Source organism: Stenella coeruleoalba, assembly GCF_951394435.1.
Source record: "Stenella coeruleoalba genome assembly, chromosome: 9".
In the NCBI taxonomy this organism is placed as follows: domain Eukaryota; kingdom Metazoa; phylum Chordata; class Mammalia; order Artiodactyla; family Delphinidae; genus Stenella; species Stenella coeruleoalba.
In genome coordinates this window covers 104,839,206-104,854,033 of record NC_137155.1, presented here as the reverse complement: position 1 = coordinate 104,854,033, position 14,828 = coordinate 104,839,206, and the positions used below count along the sequence as shown (strand labels likewise).

Below are 14,828 nucleotides of genomic sequence, written 5' to 3'. Positions count from 1 at the left end.
TATGTACATGTGATGTGTATTTTAAAATGGCTCTTAGATGTAGCGTTGCTTCACCTTAGATTTCTTAAAACACGGTTTGTTCCTAAAACATTCACATTTAAGTAAGTAAAGGAAAGCTGCTAGATCTGTGTCCATCATAGCAGCCACATGTTGCTATTTAAATTAAATTGATTAAAGTTAAGCAAAGTTTAAAATTCATTTTCTTAGTTGTGCTGCCCCATTTTAAGTGCTCAGCAGCCACGCATGGCCCCCAGTCCAGCCCAGCTCTCCAGCCTTTACACCACGCAGGCAGGTGTGCGCTAGGTTATAGAAACAGGTTTTTTAACTTTTGATTTGTTATTGGGTTATGGGGGCGGGGAGTAGATAGTAATTTATATTGTGCCTATATACTGGAAAAGCAAATATTGACCTGTTTGCTTAAATTGAACAACCTGTACAGCTGAAAAAAATACCAAAAAACACACTTCAGCCTAACCTTTATTATTTAACTGAATTTCTTGTGGCAAAAAAGATATAAGGATAGATGACATTGGACATGTCTGGCTTCATCAAGAATGGCCTGTGTGTTAGGCTGTGACCTCAGAATTCATTCATGAGACAGTTTAATGAGGAGCAACCAAAAGATTTCAAGCAAGGCAGCGAACAGATCAGACCTGCATTCCAGTAAAGCCACTGTTAGGTTATCAGGGACCGAGACTGGGGACTGGCCGGCCTTCAGGAGGCTGTTGGGATAGATCAGGAGAGAGATGTCAGGTCGGACCTGGGGCAGAGCTCGGGGGCAGAGAGGAGGTGTGGCTGCAGAAGAAGGGGGTGTCACTGTCCCGTCCTGGTCGTCTCTGGCTCGGGGGGGCCGGCTGCATGCTTCCAGCAGTGCAGGATTATTGGGGGAAATGGAACTGGCTGTCGGGGACATGCCGAGCATGAGGCAGAGGCCTCTGTGGCCACAGAGACTCTGGTCAGAGCTGAGGAGCGAGTCTGGGGAGGCAGTCAAGGCCTAACTGAGCGTGCAGGTGGCTGAGCCGGAGCGATGGGCAGCAGCTCGGAGGGCACGCCAGGCCCAGGGCGGAATATGCCTGCACAATTGGGGTGCGTGTGAGCAGCTCCGTGTGGGGAAGACCAGCCCTCCCAGCTCTGACCGCAGCTGTGCCTCACCGAGTGTTCCTACCTCCCCGCTCTTCCCTACCTCGCTTCACTCTCGTGGGTGGAAGCTTGGGGAAGCTTTTGGAAGAAGTCTGTTTCTTGACAAACTAGCATTTTGTTGCATTTCTGGAGTACCTTTTCATAGACTAATGCTTAAGGTTATTTCAGTTGTAAGAAGTGTGTTTCTGTGTTCTAAAGTTGTTGTATTGTTATTTCTATAGTCTTATGATTGATCTTATTGAAGTTGAAAAGGAGCGCCTTTTAGATGAAGTAAGTTTCCTTTGAGTATTGTTCTATTTCATGAGTGTTGACAGAGCACCTGCTGCCACCGCCACCCGATGGTCTGAGAACTTAACATCCGCTCACAGACGTTGAGGACTTAGGCCTTCTAGTAACAGCAAAGTGAAAAGAAGTCAGCACCTACCAGACACTCGAAATTCCTGAGGATGCAAACACACCAACTTTGTTTCAGGCAGGCACGCTCTCCTTCGGAGTCAGGGCAGAATCTGGGAGAAACTCCCCAATAACAGGCATTTTAAAGATAGTTGGAGTTCACAGCAGAGCTGGCACAGTGCAGTTGATGAGAAATTGTCCCATGAAAGATACCCACAAATACAGTATGAATTGACAGCAACAGACGTACTTCAAGCAAGATATTGCTATCAGAATAAAAAGGATAAAAAAGGAAGTTTGTGGTGGCTTCTAAAAGATGGGTAAGATTTGGATAAGTAAAGCGTAGTTAACCAAATCACTGCTGAGATCTGCTTTCAAAGTAACATGTTTCCCTTCCCATGCACGCCAGCACACACTCAACAGGTATCTGCAGTTTATCATGTTGTGTGCCAGGTGCTGTGTGCAGTGACAGGCAGAGCAGACAAAGCCCTGCCCTCGGGGCAGTCTCTTCTTAATACTGAGTGTTTGGGGACCATCCTCGATTAATTGCTTTGTGGCTTTTAAGCTGAAACAAGTGTATACTAATTATTAGTATATAGTGATGAGGAAAAACAGACCTGTTAATGTGTCTGATATTGAAATTCAGATTTGGGATCAATGTTATATTCTCTCTTGGCCCATAAATTCTATGGAAGTCCATACATAAAAGCCTGACAGTGTTGGGTGGTATAAGAGGACATTTGAGTCCTTGCATGTGAATCGGGGGTGGAATTGGGAGTCAGTGAGTTAAGACACGCAAAGTGGCCACTGCTGTTGGTGTCTGGGGCCAGCAGCTGGTTCTCAGGCCTGGAGCTAAAGGTGGCAGGACTCAGGCCTTCTGTGTTTGTGGAGACTGTTCAGTTTGCGTGTCTGATCCAGGAAGACTTTGGCTGAACTGTCTTGCTTTCTCTGCAGTGGTTCACCCTGGACGAGGTCCTCAGAGGAAAGCTGCACTTGAAACTGGAGTGGCTCACGCTCATGCCAGACGCTTCAAACCTCGAGAAGGTGCTGGATGGGGTCCCATGACAGCCTGCACTCCTGATCGCTAAGATTAGTACCTTTAAACTGTGCTGCTGCTCACTTAAAAAAAATACAGCAATCATTTTGACTCCTGTGCTGTAAATCACTACAGTAGTACCAGGGTTAAATTAGAGATAATGGAAGTTTACAGGTCATTCTCACCTGTTTTATGAGATCTTTAAATTTTGTGCTTGATTATTGTATAGGAATTTGAAGAGCCACAGGTGACCCGAATGCTTCGTTTGATTGATCTGAATAGAATCTTATGTTCATTCTCTCTGTATTGCATATATCAGATGCTTATTTCTCCACTTTTCTTATTCTCTTGAGGATTATAGACATAATCAGGAAGAAATAGGAACCTTGGAAACCCACCTGCTGAAGCTTTTTCCTTTCCTTGTAGGTGCTGACAGACATCAGAGCTGACAAAGATCAAGCCAATGACGGGCTGTCCTCCTCGCTGCTCGTCTTGTACTTGGACTCAGCCAGGAACCTCCCGGTAGGTGCCTCCGCGAGAGCCCACTGGGTGCTCGTTTCCTGGCAGTGGATCCTGCTGTGTTCAGCCGCGCCCACGCCATGTCCCCATTCTTGTTGCTGTGTTTTCACTTCACTCCAGTCCAAGAGAGCAGCAGTGGAGAGGGATACGTGTGCATTTCCTCCATGAGTGTAATTTTATGTTTACATCTTATTGGTTTATCCAGGATGGTCAGAATTATCTTACATGTTTTAAGAAGAAATCTCCAGTACATAGGAAAAGAATACACCTAGTAGTTAGAGAAGAAGATTTTCTGTAGAGAATCACTAATTATTAAAATGTAGTGCCTAAAGATGAAAATTATATCCCTTTGGCATCATCCTGGAAGTAGCACAGCAGGGTGACGGGGCAGCGTCGGGTGATCCCCTGCACACACGGCTTCTGGCCCAGAGCAGTGCCTCTCCTCGTGGGCGTCAGAGTCATTTCACTCTCAGAAAAACTGTAGAGAACAGTTTTTACAGACAACGACTAGAAGCGTGGAGAAGGGTCGATCAAGCCCTGGTGTGATGCTCGCCTCCACACTGAGGCTAGTGTGCTCGTGATCAGTGTTTATCGTTTTGATAATGTTTTTTTTTTGCGTGGTTTTGTTTTTGTTTTTGTTTTTGTTTTGCGGTACGCAGGCCTCTCACTGTTGTGGCCTCTCCCGTTGCGGAGCACAGGCTCCGGACGCGCAGGCTCAGCGGCCATGGCTCACGGGCCCAGCCGCTCCGCGGCATGTGGGATCTTCCCGGACCGGGGCACGAACCCGTGTCCCCTGCATCGGCAGGCGGACTCTCAACCACTGCGCCACCAGGGAAACCCTGATAATGTGTTTTGAGTGCCCATTCACTTGTTCAATAGATGGCCTTCCTTGTTCCATTTCACTGTTGGAGGCCAGTTTTGTTGAAAGAAAGACAACTACCTCCAGATGAAAGGTGTTTCCTCCTGAAATGATACTGGTTCCAGGTCACCCAAGTGCACCTGTAGACAGTCCCCCAGGGTGTGTCCTTGGTGCGGGTGGACGTCTGGGCATCTCACCTCACTGTGATCGCACCATGCTGTTCCTTTACCTCGTGAAATGCACACCCTGATTCTGTTTAGCACCTCTCAAGGGTTTAAAATTGTGCATTACTTGGGCTTTGTTCACAAGCAGAGTCAATGTATTTTGGGCATCTCTATGTTTTATTTAAAGTTTTTAACGATTAAAATCTGATCATGTATTTTTTTCATATTGGGAAGATGTAACAATTGTGTGTATAAATGTATATAATTGTACTCTTTCTTTCAGTGAAGGTTTAACCTTTCTGCAGAATTACTTGTACGGTAGAACTTTTTGCTTTTAACCACAATAATGTTTTAAAGTCTTTCATAATGCCTGATGGAAGTGAATTTGTTATGTATTTTAGGATATAGAGCAAAGTGGTGGGGAATTGGCCTCTCTTTAGAACTGTGTGTTTTGTCACATTAAATTAAAATTGAATAATGTCATGTAAGCAAAAGACAGAAAGAAAAGTGATTGTACAACCTTCTGTTAAAAGGGCACTTTGTGCATGAAGGTATGCTCTGGCCGTCAAAGGCAAAGGATCTTTACAAAACCACTGCCCGGTTGGGCCTGTCTCCACGGGAGTGCGTGCTGTCCCCTGCGTTTCTGCGTGATTCTTTGACTCTGCCTGTTGCATCCTGGTTATTAGTGCTCTTGTGCCTTCATTGACCACAATCCACCATTCTTTGCTTTCTTCTCCCATTTCCATTTTCCCAAGAGTATCTACGAGGGAAACTTTGGGTGTGGCTACTTAAAAGAGAGGCGAGCGTCGGGACTAGTGTTTTGTGAAAATACTGCCTCAGTCTGTAGAGCACTATTTGTGAGTTCTCAGTGTTCTTCCTTCCTTCTGTTTGGTGGAGACTGCTAGAATGTGGACTGGAGCTTCAATGCCATCTGCTCAGTGGTGGAATGACGTGCATGCTTTTTCAGCTTCTTGCATGATTTCAGTTACTGGGCATGTTTCTTTCGTGCTTGTTTTGTGAAACGTAACACTGCTGTAACTAATGTTGGTGACTGCATCTGATACCGAGGTGGACAAACCCCATGAGCCATGGGGGAGCCTTGGGCTCTGACGCTGCTCCTGGCCCTTAAAAAATTAACAAAAAAAAATCATCTGAGGAAAAAGTAGTGAAGCCATAATGATTAAAATGGATTTTCTTATGGTTCATCTCAATGTGAGATGTAAATATTTCTTTGCAAGCTTTCAAAAAACTTCCTTAAATCTACTTTCTCCTCCTGACCAAACACAGAAGTGTCAGAGCTTGGCTTTCCATGAAGTCCCCCGTGGCCTTGGGGACAGTCAGTGAAGACAGAAACTCACTGCTGCTCTGAAAACACGCCTTCTCCCTCCCCATTTAACCAGAGCTCCTAGGGTGCAAAAACATGTTGAGTTTATGATTCACTTCTTTTAAGGAACTTAAAGAATTTCCTGGGGTGGGTAATTGAGCATTTCTACCTTTATCTGGGAAGCTGATTTTCATCTCATATGTTTCCCTGAGGCCTTGCTCTGGTGCCTTGATTCCTGGCACTCTTCTTGGTCCTTTTAGCAGTTATTTTCACTTGCTTTGGGGTCAGAGAAAGCCACCGATGGCTTAGTCATTAGTCTAGAAACTAATTATTGATTTAATTCAATAACTAGTGAGATTCTTAAAGTTCATTTGTTTCATTTTAATTTGTTATTTCTATTTCTGCATGCATTCTCAGTTTATTCTTATTTAAAAAATAAAAAAGAAGGGGGAGAGCAAAACTGAAAGTATAGGCATTTTTGACCCATTTTATAGGTGAGGACAGTCAAGCCCCTGAAGAGTGGGTGAGCTGCTGTTGCGTCTCCTCGCATCCCCTGCCCGCCTTCTGGGAGGTCAGAATGAGGGCAGTCATGCATATCAGCAGCTGTTTTCTGTCACTTCCAGGTGTTTCCTAGTGGAAATCTGTGTTGTAAGCTGCTGTAAATGACAGTCTTGCTCAGCTGCATGAGTTACTGTTTTCTGTAACTGCTTCTTTTAAAGGAAATATTTCTGAACTTGTGTCAGGATTTTTTAAATTGCTTTGTAATATTTAGCTAAGATGTGGCTGGGTTATCCAAACTAACTTTCCTCCCACATTACCAAAACCACATGTTCTGCTTGATGATTCAGTTGTAGGAATCAACAAAATGTCCTACAAAATAAATTCGAATAGATTGATCACTTTTCTCCCCTTTGATTGTCAGTGTGAAGTGAGATCAGTTGTCAGTTGTCCCTAAAGGCTGAGCCTGTTGCTATTTCCAGTAGAGGTTTTGGGCTGCTGCCAGCCCGTCGCTCTCTTACCTTTTGCTGCTCAAAACTCTCTTCATGTTCAGCCTCACCAGTGCATTTCCACCAGTGGTCCTGTCTGGAAGCCTCAGCACAGCAGGACTTTCTCCCAAGCTGGGAACGGCCTCTTTATCCTGTGGCCTTAGCACTCGGGCCTCCTCCTTCTGGCCAGAGGAACGAGAGGGTGATTTCTGACCCCCGGAGGCCAGCTTCAGACCCTGAGGCCTCCATGACCACATGCATTTCCCAAGTGCTTTCCAAGGGCTCTGCGTGCACAACTCATTGAGTCTCAGGCTGGCAGGATCCTTTCTCAGATGAGGCACTGAGATTAGAGACCCAGGGTTGCCACTAGCAAGCCACAGAGCCAGGATCTGAGCACCGCTGTGTGACCCAGAGCCCACGTTTTCCACCCTCCTGTCTGGTCCATCCGTGTATAAAGTGAATTTGTTACCACTTCATTAAGTTTGTAAGTTCATAGTGCGGTATATGGAGTTTATCTGAGGGGAGTGGTGTTTGCACTAATGTCCACTTTATACATAAAAACGTTGGCTGTATAACATGGAGACCCTTGGGTGTGATGCTTCTAGGTGCTCTGTGAAAGTGATTTTAGCTCTCAGTTTAAAAAAGTGCAGGTTGCTGTTACTGCCCCTGCTTACGGTGAGCAGCCCCAGAGTGGACGGTGCAGTGATGTCTGGAGGCCCCACGCTGGGCCCTCACCGAGTGCACCTGAGCAGCCTGATCTGTCTCACCCCAGGCCGGTGCAGCTTCCCACGCCCACGCTCACAGGCTCCTCTTGCACCCCTGACGCCCACCGTGGCTTCTTTCTTTGTTTCACTTCACTTGATGCACTTGGAATAACATGTGCACAGTACAGGTCACATCCTTGCAAAGTTAGAGTTTCCTTGGTGCCCGCAGAAGGTCTGTCCTCACAGCTCAGGGCAGCAGTTCCCAGCCCGGCCCGGCCCCCCCCTCTAGGGGCATCTGCTGGGGCTGGTGTTTCAGGCTGCTTCACAAAGAATAGAATTCAATTTGAAGTTAATTACAACTCAAGTGATCAAGTGATCACTTGATGAAGTGATCAAGTTTTTCATCTTAAATGTTAATCCTCAAAGGATCTTGCAAAACAACTCAGTCTTGCCCTTTTGAGGGCAAGAAAGTAATGAGTTTTTAAAAATCAATACAAGTAGGACATAAAACCTGTAATACTAGAACTTTAAAGCGAGGAGGAACTTTTGAGGTGATCTAATCAGCCTCTGCATTTTGTGCTTGGAAAAGAATGGGGGACGAAATAGATCGGGTCCCATCTCTGCTGTGGTTTTCCACTAGAAGGTAAAGTTCAGAAGGAGGAAAAGTAGGGTTTGGTGTTATAGGATATGATTTGGTTTGAGAGCAGTTGGGGTGTCTGTGGCCCATTCATTTGTACTTTAGGTAAAACCTTTAGGTTAATAATGGTTGATATTTTAGGGGTTTGTTCAAGCAAAGGATAGTAAATAGAACCCTTTCCTCAAGTTTCACTCTTGGATTTTTCAAATCCCAAAGACAGGAGGGGTGGGGGAGTAAAGGAACAGTAATCATAGAAGGTAAGGAAATATGTTTTGATATTTATAAAGGTTTAGTCTAAGATAAAATCTTGGGCAATAAGAATACTTTTACAAATGGTTTATACTGTTTCTTTGTTTAATTCTTGGTGGTTTTTGTTTAAAGATTTTTTGTTGTTGTTTTCGTAAATTTTCATGTCATTAACCTTAACATAAACTCCTCATTGCATGTTTTATTAACCCTTGGTGTATTCATTTTCTTCTGACTTGAAAGAGTAACCCATTAGAATTTAACCCTGATGTCTTGAAGAAGGCTGCAATTCAGAAAGCTTTAAAGGTAAACTAATAGTTTTCCCTTCGAAAGTTAATTAAAACATATTGAAAGAGATGATGCTCTAACCTTTATCGGTTTATTGACAAATTCTTCCCAAAGTAATAGAGTAATTACTTGTTTAGTTGCGGAGAGCCTATTTTTGTTGTCAAAGAATTCGTAGTTAGAAGAATTTAAGTCGATTTTGACAATAAACTTTACAAAATACCAATATGGTAAATTAGACTTTTGTCCTGTTGGCCTTAGGCAGCAGTATCTAAGGTGGTTTTAAATCATCTGTACTTTAATTGGGTTTGAATTTGTGAAAATGGTGAAGTAAAGTTCTGTTTAAAATCTTAACCAGTTTTTAGATTATGATTAAAACGTATGCCCGATGCACTGTGACTTTCCATTAAAAAATCACCTCTTCCAATATGCTGAGTCAGGGCTGTCTCTGAGTCAGTGACCTCATGGCTTTTGGTGCTGCTAGTTTGGGTGACAGATCTTTTAAGAAGCTTTAAATCTCATTAAATGAGGTATATTGAAAACTAAGCTCCACTCCTGAAAACGACATGAGCATGTATTTTCTGGCTAAATTGTTAAAGGTTTTCTATGGCTTACAAATGTTTTATTATTTTTTTCTAATTTCTTTGAGCATTTTAGACTTAAATATTTTGGGGGGTGAGGGGTTAAATGTAGTTGCTTTAAGAAAATTCTATCCAAAGGAATCAGGAATGGTTTTTAATCAGTTTCATCCAGAAGAATAAGTTAAATTTCAAAAGTGAAGAAGACTAGCATTCTGCTTTGATGCAGCATTTAGTAAGCCCTTAACCCCACCCCACACTGAGGAGGTGAGGTGGCCTACTCCTTTGGAGTACTAGTTAGTTAGCAGAGTAGTCGAAATACCTGTTCAGATAGAAAGCCCAGAGATAAACCCACGCATATATGGTCACCTTATTTTTGATAAAGGAGGGAAGAATATACAGTGGAGAAAAGAAAGACAGCTTCTTCAATAAGTGGTGCTGGGGAACCTGGACAGCTGCATGTAAAAGAATGAAATTAGAACACTCCCTAACACCATACACAAAAATAAACTCAGAATGGGTTAAAGACCTAAATGTAAGGCCAGACACTAAAAAACTCTTAGAGGAAAACATAGGCAGAGCACTCTATGACATAAATCACAGCAAGATCCTTTTTGACCCACCTCCTAGAGAAATGGAAATAAAAACAAAAATAAACAAATGGGACCTAATGAAACTTCAAAGCTTTTGCACAGCAAAGGAAACCATAAACAAGATGAAAAGACAACCCTCAGAATGGGAGAAAATATTTGCAAATGAAGCAACTGACAAAAGATTAATCTCCAAAATTTACAAGCAGCTCAATATCAAAAAAACAAACAACTCAATCCAAAAATGGGCAAAAGACCTAAACAGACATTTCTCCAAAGAAGATATACAGATTGCCAACAAACCCATGAAAGGATGCTCAACATCACTAATTATTAGAGAAATGCAAATCAAAACTACAATGAGATTATCACCTCACACCAGTCAGAATGGCCATCATCAAAAAATCTACAAGCAATAAATGCTGGAGAGGGTGTGGAGAAAAGGGAACCCTCTTGCACTGTTGGTGGGAATGTAAATTGTTACAGCCACTGTGGAGAACAGTATGGAGGTTCCTTAAAAAAACTAAAAATAGAACTACCATAGGACCCAGCAATCCCACTACTGGGCATATATCCTGAGAAAACCATAATTCAAAAAGAGTCATGTACCAGAATGTTCATTGCAGCTCAATTTACAATAGCCAGGACATGGAAGCAACCCAAGTGTCCATTGACAGATGAATGGATAAAGAAGATGTGGCACATATATACAATGGAATATTACTCAGCCATAAAAAGAAACGTAATTGAGTTGTTTGTAGTGAGGTGGATGGACCTAGAGACTGTCATACAGAGTGAAGTAAGTCAGAAAGAGAAAAATAAATACCGTATGCCAACACATGTATGGAATCTAAAAAGCAAACAAACAAAAAGGTTCTGAAGAGCCTAGGGGCAGGACAGGAATAAAGACGCAGCCGTAGAGAATGGACCTGAGGACACGGGGAGGGGGAAGGGTAAGCTGGGACGAAGTGAGAGAGTGGCATGGACATATAAACACTACCAAACGTGAAACAGATAGCTAGTGGGAAGCAGCCGCATAGCACAGGGAAGATCAGCTCGGTGTTTTGTGACCACCTAGATGGGTGGGAGGGAGACGCAAGAGGGAGGAGATATGGGGATATATGTATACATATAGCTGATTCATTTTGTTATAAAGCATAAACTAACACACCATTGTAAAACAATTATTCTCCAATAAAGATGTTTTTAAAAAAAAAGAAATACCTGATCGTCACGAAAACACTGGGAGGAATCATATCCATAGCCTTCGCTCACCATTTCTGTAATAACTGAAGATTATTGACCCACAGAGCGTGATGGTTAGAATGAAGTCTCTCCAGTTAGGCTAGACTGTCTGGGCTTGAATCCCAGCACAACTGCTCGTCAGTGGGACCTGCAGCAGGCTGCTGAGTCCTCCCTGGTTTGTTACTCAGAGTGGTAGTGATATTCTCTTCTGTATGGGAGTGTTGAGTACATTAACTAAATACATGCATGTAAAAGTGCCCAGTGTAGCGAGCATAATATATATTTTTAATTGCTATTCTATTATTTAAGCCTAACAGCTGAGTTCTGGAAATGATATTATGCCCATTTTATAGATATGAAAACTGAGGTTCAAATAAATACGTAAATCTCAGTAATCAAGTGGTAAAAAGCTAAGATTTAAATTCAACACAGTCTGACTTAAACGCTTATATTTTCATTATACCTTGTGTGTCTTACTTGTGCTCATGCATTTTGAATATTGCGTCCTGATAGAAAACTTAGTCACTGATTTAACCTTATTTCATAGAATCCAAAACATCATCCATTTTAGGATGCAGGTTTCGCATCCACGGGTTCAGCCAACCGAGGATCGAAAATATCCTGAAAAAATCTACAGATAAAGTTCCAAACAGCAGCATTACATTGTGTTTGCAACTATTTACATAGTGTTTATACTTTATTAGGTATTATATGTAATCTGGAGATGACTTAAATTATATGGAGGATAACACCAGGTCATTTTATAGATGGGATTTGAGCATCCTCGGATTTTGGTATCCTGGGGGGTCTTGGAACCAACCTCCCACAGATGCTGAGGGACGGCTGTACACCATTATTTTATGTACTGCTAGGAAAGAAAGTAAGGTGATAGTGTTTATTTTATACTTACTGAAAGAATTTTTAGACTTAGGATAAACATAGATTTTTATCATGTCACATGCACACACAGAAGGAAAATATAAGCAAAATAAATTGATGAAGGCAGTGATAACTACCGCTCCACTGTAATCTGCCCAAAAACAGGCGCTTAAAGTCATCAATTGTAAGTTTCATTTTGTTTTCAGTGATGTTAGAAAGTTTAAAAGGTGGGGAGGAGGGTATATTGAAACTGATGAGCTACAGTAAACCTCTAGGAATGAATGGCTACTTTTTCAGAGGTTAAGTAAGTGTATTAGTTAAACTCAGCTTCTGTATCAAAGACTCAAGAGTAGCAGTAGCTTAAGTAAAGACAGAAGTTTATTTCCCTTGAATGTCGCAGAATTCTGGCCTGTGGCTTCGCAGTGCTCAATGCCTCCAGCCAGAAGGGGGGCACAGCAAAGGCCAGACCTCCCCAGACTGTTACAGGGCCACACCTGACTACAAGGGAGATTCGGAAATAGAATCTGTGTCACAGAGGATTTGTGTGCTCAGCTATGACGCTAGGACTCTCGTGTTAAGGGAAGAAGGAGAAATGGATTTAGGGGGGAAATTAGTATTCTCCCACCGTAGTCTGTAGCCTTGGATTTTTTTTAACAGTGTTTATTTCATTTTGCAGAATTCATTCACATCAAAAAGATGAACCAGAAACTAGATTATCGCAGTAGGTTTGGGCTAGTAATATTTTATTCCAATAGTCATGAATTTGACGCCTCTGTCATCGTTGCAGTGTTGAGGACTGACTCTAAAATTATTTAACTTAAAAACATTTTGTGACCTTCTAATTAATTTCCACTAACACAAATATTTAACAGCATCTTCTTGTGGGGCTAAGTTATAAATAAACCTCATGTCCCATATATGTTGCATTTTACTATGTATTCTTCTATCGGCTGTCTGTGCTAAAGTATGCTTCCTACCATTTTTTCTTATTCCTGAATTTTTCTCATTGCATTTGTATCTGCTTAAATGCAATTTAGATGGACGTTTATTCTTCCAGTCAAAATTACTTAGCAGCTGGTAAGCAAGGTTCGATAATCTGATAGGTACATGTTTGAACAGAAGATACTAAATTAAAAACGTGAAAATGTGCCTCTGACACTTTATTATTTTTATGATTCCAACCAGAAGACTGTTCTGAATCACACACTCTCACATTTGTCCTTCCTGTGCTTTTCTGTTTCCATTTGTTGCACTTTATTCATTTTGTTACCCTAGTAAAATAAGTTTTGAGAGCTGGAATTAACATTAAAGATTTTCGGAAGATTCCGTTTTTCCAAAGTTGCTTGCTTTAAAAAATAAAAGACCTTAACGTTTTAAAATTGTTTGCAAATACAAGTTTTCTTGATTTATTTTATGTAGATACAAGTATGGCTTTGGGGTGTGTTAGCAATTAATTGTTTTCCAGTTAAATTGTGCCTAGATACTCCCTGTAACTGAAGTATCAGAAGTAAATAGAAATGACTGTTAATATAAGCCAATAATCCCATTTTTAGTGATCCCCATTTCAAGATGTGTTTATTGATTTTTATCTGTTTTTTGTTTTTGGATAGTCAGGGAAGAAAATAAACAGCAACCCAAATCCTCTTGTCCAAATGTCAGTTGGTCACAAGGCCCAGGAGAGCAAGGTAAGGCACCAGCAGTCTGACTGGGGCACTTCCGTGTGACCGTGCTGTCACTGTCACCAGTTGGGGGTGGCGCAGGCATCAAGACCATTGATTTATGAGTCTTTCTTTTGTTTTCTCAAATCAGTTGTTGGATAACCAGCTACTTAATTTCGTATCAAATATATTCATTTAAAAGTAACATTAAAAAGTGACACGAATATGTTAATTATGCTTTTGCTTGATTTCATGGGTAGATGACATGGGACAAATTCTAAGTTTCCTTTGAATGTCCTGTTAATATTTTGTTTAAAAGACAACCAGCAGTGCACAGGAAGTCCCCTACATACGAACGAGTTTCTTTCTGAGAGTGAGTTCGTAAGTCCAATTTGTTCGTTAAGTCCCACAGAGTTAGCCTAGGTACCCAACTAACACAATCGGCTATATAGTACTGTACTGTAATAGGTTTATAATACTCTTCACACAAATAATACATGAAAAACAAACACACAAAATAAAGAAAACATTTTTAATCTTACAGTACAGTACCTTGAAAAGTACAGTAGTACAGTCCAACAGCTGGCATCCAGGGGCTGGCATCGAGGGAACAGGCGAGAAGAGTGACCGACTGGAGGAGGGAAAGGAGGGGTCGTCAGCAACAGGAGCCAGAGGGCAGGCTGCAGTTTCCCTCCGCCTGATGTGCACGACACAGGCTCTGGTTCCTCTCTGGAACCGGATACACATTCGCGTCTTTGAAAGTTCACAGCTTGAAGGTTCATATGTAGGGGACTTGTTCAACAAATACGATTCTGTTCAAAAACTGAGAGAGGGCATTGCTGTTGCTATAATATGTGCTACTTTCAGGAAACATTTCAGGAATTCCTCCCTTTTATTAACTGCTAACCATTCATCTAAGAAACTTCCTGACGTGCAGCAGTCCGCTGGCCTGGGGAGGTCGTGGAGTGAGGACCACACACGCAGATGTCGCATTGTCATGGGGCCTGGGACCCAGGCTGGAAGCTGCTGGCAGCTCATCCGCTGACACGCTCCGGACCTTCCACAGTTAACTCTTGATAGGACAGCCCAGAGGATGGGTGTCATCCGTAGCTGCCAAGTGCGATACTCGATAAACACAGTGTGGTAGTGCTTTGCCACAGCAAATATCCCAGAGCTGATTTTGGATACTTCTTTCAGATTCGGTACAAAACCAATGAGCCTGTGTGGGAGGAAAACTTCACTTTCTTCGTTCACAATCCCAAGCGCCAGGAGCTCGAGGTGGAGGTAAGTGATTTGCATATTTACGTGGTTGTGTTTGTATCTCTGCGTCACATAGGCAACACAGGGAGAACCGCCATTGTGGGCCCACCAGATGTGTTCATGCCCTAGGTGTCGGGCGGGGGGCTGTCAGTTTTTAATTGTCAACTTTTGACTGACTGTTACTGGCGTCCAGAGGTGCAGTGGGTGTTGGTGTTCACATGTTGGCACCACTGTCAGCCCTGCTGGACGTGTGGATACCTCAGGGTACTGCTCGTAATGACACTTCCCTTCCTGTTCCTTCCCCGCTGCCAGCCCGGCCTCGGCG

General features: G+C 42.5%; 1 protein-coding gene across 4 annotated transcripts in view; it reads left to right on the top strand.

The window, feature by feature from the left end:
• ESYT2 (extended synaptotagmin 2) overlaps positions 1 to 14,828 on the top strand; it is a 77,374-nt gene that overhangs the window by 51,999 nt on the left and 10,547 nt on the right. For 3 of the 4 annotated variants that reach the window (XM_079932502.1, XM_079932505.1, XM_079932504.1), the window contains 6 exons: positions 1,362 to 1,410; positions 2,488 to 2,577; positions 2,996 to 3,091; positions 8,252 to 8,314; positions 13,196 to 13,270; positions 14,441 to 14,527. In XM_079932502.1, coding sequence (XP_079788628.1) covers positions 1,362 to 1,410; positions 2,488 to 2,577; positions 2,996 to 3,091; positions 8,252 to 8,314; positions 13,196 to 13,270; positions 14,441 to 14,527 — 460 coding nt within the window. The remainder of the gene's footprint in view (positions 1 to 1,361; positions 1,411 to 2,487; positions 2,578 to 2,995; positions 3,092 to 8,251; positions 8,315 to 13,195; positions 13,271 to 14,440; positions 14,528 to 14,828) is intronic. The other variant, XM_079932503.1, reaches the window with a different exon arrangement.